General features: G+C 45.4%; 1 protein-coding gene across 1 annotated transcript in view; it reads right to left on the bottom strand.

Annotated features, from left to right (window-relative positions):
- Positions 1 to 8,287: 8,287 nt before the first annotated feature.
- The window catches only part of LOC102241445 (zinc-alpha-2-glycoprotein-like), an 8,216-nt gene continuing 5,473 nt past the window's right edge, over positions 8,288 to 11,030 (bottom strand). The window contains exons 3-4 of the mRNA XM_014541459.1: positions 9,504 to 9,776; positions 8,288 to 8,874 (exon numbers count right to left, since the gene is read on the bottom strand). Coding sequence (XP_014396945.1) covers positions 8,588 to 8,874; positions 9,504 to 9,776 — 560 coding nt within the window. The 3' untranslated portion in view covers positions 8,288 to 8,587. The remainder of the gene's footprint in view (positions 8,875 to 9,503; positions 9,777 to 11,030) is intronic.

Here is an 11,030-nt window from a genome sequence, read left to right as displayed (position 1 = left end):
TAAAGCATAGTGATTAATCACAAAAACAATTTGTAATTATATATGTGTTTTCCGATGGTCTTAGGCGACCCCTGTGAAAGGGTCGTTCAACCCCCAAAGGGGTTGCGACCCACAGGTTGTAGAACCGCTGATTCAACCCCCAAAGGGGTCACGACCCACAGTTTGAGAACTGCTGATAATGGAATCTTAAAAAGGAAGGAAATTCTGACACTTGCATGGAATCTTATTCAGCCTTAAAAAGGAAGGAAATTCTAACACTTGTTACAAGATGCATGAACCTTGAAATTATGCTAAGTGAAATAAGCTAGTCACTAAAGGACAAACACTATATGATTCCATTCATATGAGGCACTTAGAGTAGTCAAATTCACAGCCAGAAAGTAGAATGGTGGCTGCCAGAGGATGGGGAGGGGAAAATAGGGAGTTATTGTCTCATGGGCATACATTTTAAAGTTTACAAGATGAAAAGAGTTCTGGAGATGGATGGTGGTTGCACAACAATATGGATATACTTAATGCCACTTGAACTATATATTTAAAAATGGTTGAGATGGTAAATTTTATGTTATGTATCTTTTAGCTCACATACAAAAAAGAGCTCAGAGAATACACAATCCCATGCAAAAAGCATTAGATGTGTGCTAGAAAAATAGGTTTCTTAAATAGTAGACAGGCTTGGCAGAAGAATATAAATAAATATTTGTAAATAATGATGTTAACCAGTATTTCACAAATGAGTATGGCAATACCACCCCAATTTCAGTTTCTTTCAAGGGATTGGAACAAAAACTGAAACTCTATGCCCGGTGCCAGGAAGGTTCTGGAAGACTTTTCAGAAAAGCTTATATAATAGCTTTGAGCAAATTACTCGATATTTATAGAAAACTAGTACCAGGGAGAGCATTAGAAAAGTCTTGCCACTGTCAGAAGAAAAATGACTGAATATTTTTCACTCTGCATATCATTCTGAATGTCATTCATTTTACATAGCTTTGGGAACTAGAAAAGCAACATTATTAGAAAATAGAGGCCCGGTGCACGAATTTGTGTACAGGTAGGGTTGGGTCAGCCTGCCCAGATCAGGGTGGGGGTTGGGCGATCAGGGGCGGGGCTGGCTGTGGGGAGGGGCCTCGGGCGGTTGGCAGGCTGGCCCTGTCCCCTGGTCACATTCTGGTTGAACTCCTGGTCGAGGGGACAATTTGCATATTACCCTTTTATTATATAGGATTATTATATAGGATAATTAAAAAGATTAATAAAAAATAAGCAAAACCTGGTAGCATCAGAGATGTGGATTAGCAAGAGGATGTGTGGAGAGAAGGTAGGGAATATTCACAAGAGTGCCTGGTCTGTGGGTTTGTAAGCTCAAAATCCACTTTCCCAGAGCAGGACTAAATCCAGGCAAAACACGGGTGACCTTTCTATTCATACCTCCCTTTTTGCTCACTGTCCCCCTCCTGCATCAGTTTCACCAGATGCCCTAAGTTCTATATTTGGAAAGCAAGGTAGGACTATTTTAAGGTTCTATAAAGTGCTTTACTATCCAACCTACCAAGTGTGAAACATGAAGACCAATAATAAGAAAGGAGATTGAGCCAGTAATCAAAAACCTTTCAACAGAGAAAAAGCACAGGACAAGACGGTTTCCTTGGTGGGAATTCTGTCAAACATTTAAAGAGGAATTAATGCCCATCCTTCTCAAACTGCTCCAAAAAATTGAAGAGATGGGAACAATCTCAAACTCATTTTACCAGGCTAGCATTACCCAAAGCCAGATAAGGACACTACAAGGCAAGAAAATAGCCCTGGCTGGTTTGGCTCGGTGGATAGAGCGTTGGCCTGTGGACTGAAGGGTCCCGGGTTCGATTCCAGTCAGGGGCGCATGCCCAGGTTGTGGGCTCGATTCCGGTCAGGGGCACATTCCTGGGTTGTGGGCTTGATCCCCGGTGGGGGGTGTGCGGGAGGCAGCTGATGGGTGAGTCTCTCTCATCATTGATGTTTCTATCTCTCCTTCTTCCTTCCTCTCTGAAATTAATAAAAATATATTTAAAAAGTAAAATTGAAATTAAAAAAAAGAAAACGACGGGCCAATATCCTTGATGACTATACAGGGTGGGGCAAAAATAGACTTACAGTTGTGAATACTCAAAACAGAATTTATTCTTACCTTATTATTTATTAATTATTGTGTCATTTTCCATATGAACAACTGTAGACCTACTTTTGCCACACCATGCAGATGCAAAACTTCTCAAAATATTAGCAGACAAAATTAAAAAACACATTAAAAGGATCATACAACACAATCGAGTGGAAGTTATGCCTGGGATGCAAGGATGGTTCAATATACACAAATCTAAATAAATGTGATAAACCACAAAACAGAATGAAAGATAAAAATCATATGATCATCATCATTGCAGAGTAGCCATACTGGAACTGGAAGACCCAGGAGCAGCCCTGGGGCTGACTAATTCTAGACTTAGTTTATCCTCTTAGCCATTATACTACGATACCTCAGACAAATTTTCAGTAACCAATGCCACAAAACTTTGATTGAAAACTAGAATGCCAGTTTTATTACTTCTTAGGCAAAGCTATTCCCAGCTAGAGAATGGAGATAGAGAACTTTCCTTTCTTTGGTAGAAAAGTCTACTTGAGAAATTAAATTCAACCCAGAAATTTAGCTTAGTTAAAAATGGAAATTAGAGACTGAGGAAATAGCTAATTAATGGTTTATTATAAACTAGAGGCCCGGTGCACGAATTCATGCATGGATGGGGATCCTCAGCCTGGCCAGCCATCAGGGCTGATTGGGGCCATCTCACCCAGTCCCTATGGGGGCTGCAAGAGGTTGGTCGGCTGGGGGTAGGGGCCACGGGGGGTTGGCTGTGGGAGCACACTGACCACCAGGGGGCAGCTCCTGCATTGAGCGTCTGCCCCCTGGTGGTAGGTGCATGTCATAGTGACTGGTCGGCCAGTCATTCCAGTCATTCCAGTTGTTCAGTCACTTAGGTTTATATATAGATTAGTGTATGTTAGAAGTTGATCTCTCAGCCCCACCATTTCCCATGTATTGGGACTTTTGTCTAAAAAAAAAGCTAGGTCTATTGATAAAAGTTTGTGGGTCCAACAGACAGTTTTAGATTAATCTAAGTTCTGCTGTCTCTTAGTATAATGTCCTCAAGGTTCATCCATATTGGAGCATGTGGCAGAATTTCCTTCCTTTTTAAGGCTGATTAATATTTCATTGTATAGATAGACCATATTTTATTTACCCATTTATCCTTTATTATACACTGGGTTGTTTCCATCTTAACATTTAAAAATGGAAACAACATGATCTTGCCTGTGTAGTCAGAGTATTGAGGTTGATTGGAAAGGAGGGAGACTCGGGAGGACTCCAAAATACCTGTTTGAGGCACAGAGAGAGAGGTGCAGTATAGGTGGGGAAAAGGGCCAGACTTAGCGCATAATGTGGCTTTGGTGGCATCTTGGTTCTGTGGGAAGAAAGGGAGGGGACAAGAACCAATGGTCTTAGTGTGAGTGGTTGGGAGGATAAAGATGCCCTTAACTGAGACAGAGAAACCTGGGGGGAAGGAGGATGGGGAAGGGAGAAACCGGGAGGGGAAGGGGAGGAGAGAGGAGGAGAAAAGGGAAGAGTTATTTTCCTTTTCTTTGGGGATGGGGCAGAGTGGGGAAAGCCATGCAGGAATTTGGACTTGTGATACTGACGTGTCTTCAAGACATCCAGGTGGAAATACCGGGGGACAGGTGTGAAAATGGAGTGAGACAACGCCATTATTATAAAAGGGACCTACATATATACTTACACCCTGCTAGCCCTTCGGGTTCTTAGAGCTGCTGGGAGAACCTCTCCGAAACGATAGCAGGGTACACAGTGCCCTCTTGTGGCGATAACGGCAACTGCAACTGAGCCTATCACCATTAGGGCAGAAAAGTCCTGAAATCCTGAAAGCCGCCTGTTTTGCCCCATTAGCTTAGGAAGGAAATCTGACTCAGACAGACTCGCACAATGTGTTTTAAGATCCTGCACAGTCATCTTGGCTCTGTGGGAAGAAAGGGAGGGGACAAGAACCAATGATCTTAGTGTGAGTGGTTGGGAGGATAAAGATGCCCTTAACTGAGACAGAGAAACCTGGGGGGAAGGAGGATGGGGAAGGGAGAAACCGGGAGGGGAAGGGGAGGAGAGAGGAGGAGAAAAGGGAAGAGTTATTTTCCTTTTCTTTGGGGATGGGGCAGAGTGGGGAAAGCCATGCAGGAATTTGGACTTGTGATACTGACGTGTCTTCAAGACATCCAGGTGGAAATACCGGGGGACAGGTGTGAAAATGGAGTGAGACAACGCCATTATTATAAAAGGGACCTACATACATACTTACACCCTGCTAGCCCTTCGGGTTCTTAGAGCTGCTGGGAGAACCTCTCCGAAACGATAGAAGGATACACAGTGCCCTCTTGGGGCGATAACGGCAACTGCAACTGTGCCTGTCACCATTAGGACGGAAAAGTCCTGAATCCTGAAAGCCGCCTGTTTTGCCCCATTAGCTTAGGAAGGAAATCTGACTCAGACAGACTCGCACAATGTGTTTTAAGATCCTGCACATAAAGGAACAGGTGCTCAAGGGTCCAGAGAAGCCGACCGCTCCTTCAGCAGGTGCTGTGAGCCTAGGAGGCACCTCTGGAACAAACAACACAGTAGAAATGGCTGATGGACAGATAGATGTGAAAGGCAGGGTTAATGGGGCACAGGGAGGTGAGCACAGTTTGTATATTGAAAACATTTGGGGCCACCATCATGTTCCACCTTTCCTTTCGATTTCCTAACTATTAATGAACAAGCAGCTTTGCCAGCCAGGCAGCTCTAGTTTAGAGAAATAGTCTACTTGAGTGGTTCCTAAGCAACATCGTGATCAAGTGGAAAACGTTTTGTTTGGGGTTCTTATCACCTTTTAATTGGCCCTGTCTCAGGTTAAGGAAAGGCCATTTCAAAAGTCTGAGCATTTCTTTCTTTCTTTCTTTCTTTCTTTCTTTCTTTCTTTCTTTCTTTCTTTTTTTTAAAAAAAGATATTTTTATTGATTTCAGAGAAGGGAGAGGGAGATAGAAACATCAATGATGAGAGGGAATCATTGAGTAGCTGCCTCCTGCACATTGAACCGAGCCCACAACCCAGGCATGTGCCCCTGACCGGAATCGAACCTGGGACCCTTCGGACTGCAGGCTGACACTGTATCCACTGAGCCAAACTAGCGAAGGCCTGAGCATTTATTTCAATACAAACTCCAGGAATGACTCAAATGGCAGAACCTGCCTAGTGGCAGGCAGTATGAGTTAGGACTTAGGTTTGACTGTCGTGAACGAGACTCCAGATGAGATTGGTTTAAGCAAGACAGAGGATTATTTCTCTCACATCTAAAAGGTCTGGATTTAGGCCATTCATGGCTGGATTGGTGGCTGCACTGTCCGCTGGGACCCAGGTTGCTTTCAGCTTTCTGTTCCATTACCCTCAGGGTGTGGTTGTCATGGTCGCAGTCCAAGATGGAGCTTCAGGCACCACATCCACTTCCTAGAAGCAGAATAGGGTTGTGGAACAGAGACTGATTTCCTATCAACAGCCAAGCGTCTGCAACATGAGGATGCATATGAATTGGGAAAATAACTGTGTAAATAAAAACTAGAGAGGTCTTGAGGCTGATCGTGTGGTGTGTACTTCCTAGTTATGATGAACTTAATCTCCATACCTGGAGAGCGGAAAATAAAATGAAATAAAATACGGTAAAGTAAAATGATAAGAAGGAGCAGCATCGTTCGGGGGAGGAGGCGTCTGGTGAGGCATTCTGGGGCAGCCAGGGGCAGGAGGCGGGTGGGAGGGACCATTTGCCAACCTGGCTTTAGGGAAAAGTTCCGTTTGGGCCACCTGGGGTTCTTTCCAGTCTCTGCAAGCTTTTATTTGAAGAATGATCCATGCAGTTATTAACCTCCCCAGTGGAAAGCATTTCCACTTCCCAGAGCTCTCCTGCTGTCGGAGATATGAGTCCAGCCATCTTGGCTTCACTGAGCCAAAGGGTTTCCTGACACTCAAGCAGGAGGAGACCCGCCCAGGCGAGCCCAGCCAGCCTGCGCCTTTGCTTTTAGATCACAAGGGGCACCATTCGGCAGCTGGTTTCTCTGCACACCCTCCAGTCCCCCGTACTCGTTCATATCTGGTCATGATCACAATTCTGAATGTGTTACCCTACGGTCAGGAAGTCTTCAACTGTTACACTCAGAATAAATAACAGAACCTTCTTGCATTATTCAAAACTCTTCCCAGTTTGATCCCCAAACACCTTCGTAATCTTATCACTGTGTGGTTCATTTCTTTATTACATAAACATCTATCTCAGTGTCTTATAACCGAGAAATATTTGATAAACATTTATTGAATAAACAAATGGATGGGTGTATTCACCAAAACTTTAAAAGTGAGCAATGGAAAAAAATCTGAATTGGGATCCAAAAATTGGCAAATTGATTTCCGGGTCCTCCTGGTCCCCCCCCCCCCCACCTCTATTCATCTTTAATTTTTCAATTTTATTTATCTTCCCTTTGATTTGGGAAGGAACAAAAGTGCATCTGTGATGGGTGGTCTTAGATTGCTTGTGACATCCTTAAAGAATATAGAGATTGGCTTTATTCAAATTTCTTTCTTAAAATCTTCCCTGATATTTTTATCTGAAATAAGTCTCATCATGAAAATAACCTATAGTTGGAATTGGTGATTATGGCAGTGGTCATGGGAGGAGGAGGTGAGATTTGAGCTGGACCTTGACAATGGACATTGTTTCAATAAGCAGAACTGAGGTAAACTCCATGCAGGAAGGGGCTATACCTACCTTATTCTACTGCATCTCCAGTGCTCATTAGAGTACCAAGCATAAAATGGGTACTCCATCTATAATTCTTCAGTGAGTCCATCAATAAATGAGCAAAGGAAATAGAGACAAACACTAAATATGTCTGATGAACAATAAGGTGTATTTAGATGAAACAGCAAGTTCTAGCAGGAAACAAGTTATTAAAAATTATTAATTTGAGAGAGAGAGAAACATTGATTTGTTGTTCCACTTATTTATGCATTCATTGGTTAATTATTGTATGTGCCCTGATCGAACACGCAACCTTGCTGTATCGGGATGACACTAACCAACTGAGTTACCAGCCAGAGCTGGGAACAGGTTAAAAAAAAGCAGTGTTCAGCCAAATTGAAAAAAGCATTAGCAAAGACTTGTTGTTGTTGTTTTTAATCCTCACCCGAGGATATTTTTCCATTGATTTTTACATTGAGTGAAAGAGAGAGGGAAAGACAGAGGGAAATATCGATGCGAGAGAAACACATTGATTGGTTGCCTCCTGCAGGAGCCCCGATCGGGGCCCAGGAGGGAGAGGAGCCTGCAACCGAGGTAGATGCCCTTTACTGGAAACGAACCCGGGACCAGTCCGCAGGCTGACGCTCTACCCACTGAGCCAAACCGGCTAGGGCAGCAAAGAATGTTTTTAAGTCCTATATCCAGTTGGTGTCTCCTGCCTAATTCAGAATACTTATCTCTCCAGTCTAGCTGATAAGCTATCCCCAGGAGAATCCTCCAGAGAGAGACAAGGTGGTCCTAAGAGACTGAGGAATTGTTAAGGTAATTTGTGGCACCGAAGCTTAATAAAGGGGTCACAGGTAAGAGTTCTGCCCTGTTTGTTTGTTGTACTTAAACCTGTGCATGGTGGTAGGTGACTGAGTTAAAAAAAAAATCACAAACGGACTCAGTTCAAAAACAACAAAGCACAATGAAATGAATTTGGAAGGAGTCCAAGGACAGTAGGCTGATTCTTGCTTCTCTGGGAGGGCATTCTGGAGGGATAAAGCCTCTTGAACAACCTGTAGCTGTGTGTGCTCCCCACGGCCAACTTGATGTGGGATGGGTGGAGTAGCTGGAGCGGAGGGCGGGGTCACAGTGGGGAAGGAAGTGCTGGGGAAACCGAGGTACAGACAAGGCTGCGGATTGTGTATTAACGAGGTTGCAGAGCGTTACGGCCTTACAAGCAGAGGGGATTTCAGTAGTGGGCACCTGAACAATGCTCAAAGCTTTCGTTTTTCCCCCAAATCTCCTGGTGGTCATGCCATGCTACAGTGGGGACCCCAGGCCAAGAGGGCCAGGAAACATTGCTTCTAGCAAACACGAAGAATTTCAGAGGATTCAAATGCGTGGGGGCCGGATGAATAATAACGTCTGCTGACATTTCCACAGCGTTTAGCAGTTTAATGATCTGGTTTATTTTGTGCACAGCCTAGTTGATTAGTGTTGCTTAGGTTTCACAGACTAGATAATGGGTCTGAGGAGGAATGTAGCAGTGCGTCAGCCCAGTGCCCAGCACTCAGGTCTTGTGTCTCCAAATTCACCACCTCTCCGTCCCCTTCACCGTTCCTCCTGGGCCTCGCTGATGGCGATGACAGTCATTCTAGAGCTCATCTCTCATGTCCCGATGAAAGGGTGCCTACTGGTCTCCGGACCCCGAGATGCTGTTAGCCCCGGGTTACTGACTCTTATTCCATGTGACAGTAAGGGGCTGGGCCAGGCTGCTGTGCTGCACGTGGCAGGAGTAAGGGCCTCTGTCCAAAGAGGGGATTTTCACCGCCACCCAGGACTGGTAAGTGCCATTCTCACTGAGAGGACCCTCTCCCCATGACTCAGTCTCCACTACACTGTCTGCCTGAGTCCAGTACATACTGATTGGTTGTGGGTAGAAGTTGTCGGCCACGCACGTGAGGGTCCGGATGAGTCCTAGTGTCACACGGCTGGTGATTGACACAGAGGGAGGGTCTGTGGAGAGATAGAGCACACAGTTTGAGGGTCTGAAGGAGACATTTCCCTGTTCACGTCTCTCCCACCCCTGGAGTCAGGGATGAGCAGAGCTCTCCGTTTTCTACCTGCCTCCCCAGGAAACTTCCAGAAGATCAGGGAAGCTGAGGCTTTCCATGAGGCTTCCCTGTTGGATAATGGAATGTCTGTGGCTACTTCCTTGCCTCCCAGCACCCCCCTGTCCACGCACTGTGGATTGACTTCTGGTGGCAAGAAATGCGAATGCCCCATGCATTGTTTTGTTTTCCCCCCAAAAATCTCCCAGTGGGCTTTGTGGCTCCTGCCTCCGCCGTCTGCCTGCTGCTCTGTCTTTGTGACCCTGCCCTCTTCCCTCCCATAAGAACTTCTTTCTGATTAATTCTTAAACCCAGGTCTCAGCTTGTGTCAATCAATCCTGCTCACACTTACTCATCTTCATCCTTCCTGGGCAGACATTTTACACACCTGCCTTCTCCCCACAGCCAAGCCAGGAGGCATATCACAGAGAGAAATGACTACAGAATTTGCCTGAAATGTTCCTCTGAGGTCCCAGCCAGAAGTTGGTCTTTCTCAGCTCAGTGTGAGGAGGAGGACATGGGGGCAGTAGGTACCTTGACGGTCCAGGAAGGGCCTGCTGAATTGCAGGTAGCTCCGTAGCGTTTCAGGGCACTCATTTTCCAGATAGTTCTTGGACGCTTGCGCAGAGCCTTCTGTCTCCCACTTCACCTTAGTGTTCACAGCTTCTGGTTGCAGGGGGATCCAGGCGGGGATTTCTGTGTTGAACTTGATGTAGTCCTGTCCATCATAGGCATACTTCCAGAATGCTCCACAGTAGCTGTCATTCCGAATCTCACAACCGAACGTTCCCTTAAAGGTGTGATTTCCTGCAGGTAAGCCGCCCCCGCCCCCAAGAAATCAGTCAGCCTGGCATCAACTCTGTCTTAATAACTCTGACTCCTACATAGTTTGCAACTCAATAGGGAGAAAGGGTTTTGAAATCTAAACATGCAACCCCTTTTATCTTGGCAAATGGCTTATTAGCCAGACATAGAGCAGGCAGAGAGAGGAGAACTTAGTATACTCTGGTGTTTTACATTCTTCCCAATCAGGGAATTTCAGATTGCTGCAGACTGTGGACAGATCTTCTAGTCCCGTACAGCACCTCTTTAAATAAAATTTGAATAAACTGTGGGGTCTTAGGAACCGGACACAAGCACACAGAAGTGCACTGACAGGTCAAATAGAAATTATTTGTAGTTTAAAATAGATTATGTAGTCTCTCCTTTTCTTCCAGTTGTGTGTGAAGTTGATGTCTCCAGTTGGGTCAGCATAATTTTATCAGCTCTTTTCTCTTCTTGCATTTTTGATATCTTCAAACAAATCTCTAATGCCCAGCTTCCTTCTCAATTAGCAACAACTCTTGGAAAATGGCTTTTGTAGGGAAGGGAGACACAACCTCTTCATTTCATTTTAGCAATTATTATTATTATTTTTTAAAAATTTAAAAAATATCTTTATTAATTTCAGAAAGGAAGCGAGAGCTCACTTTCTTCAAAGCTTCACAGGCTTCAGGGCACTGGTCGTGAGGAGGAGGAGGCCTAGGAGGCAGCGTCCTTGCTGTGCGGGGTGTGTCTGAGGCTTGTTGAGCACCAACAGCCCGGGATTGGGGCCTCTGTGCCTCCCGGACTCCTCTCTGCCCACAGCGTTCCCGCAGCCTGACCCCGTTTAACCCCCCAGCCTTGGGGACTGGCGCCTCTCAGGTCCCGCCGCCCAGGAAGCCGCATCCAGAACAGTGAGTCTCTCCTGGGTGACACAGGGTGTGATGGGGGATGAGGGCCACAGGCTGCAGTGCCACCTTCTAAGGACTCGGTGGTGGGGCTGAGGCAGGAGGATTAGGAAAACCCGGGTCTGTTGTGGATCCAAAGGCAACAGAGAGATGAGGTGTGGTTTTGCACGAGCAGTTTTACTTTCATTTTCAGAACGCTGGGGCCATAGATGGTTGTGAAAAAAAGAGGGAATTTTCTGAGGCCGGATTCTAACTTTTCCTAACTTTGCTCAGAGGAAGGACAGACTAGAAGACAGAGGACAGCAGCTGTGGACAGGAAGGAGAAGTCCTGTAAATGATAAGGGAACTGGCA

Source organism: Myotis brandtii, unplaced genomic scaffold (genome assembly GCF_000412655.1).
Source record: "Myotis brandtii unplaced genomic scaffold, ASM41265v1 scaffold2720, whole genome shotgun sequence".
Lineage (NCBI taxonomy): Eukaryota > Metazoa > Chordata > Mammalia > Chiroptera > Vespertilionidae > Myotis > Myotis brandtii.
This window is presented reverse-complemented; position numbering and strand designations above follow the sequence as displayed.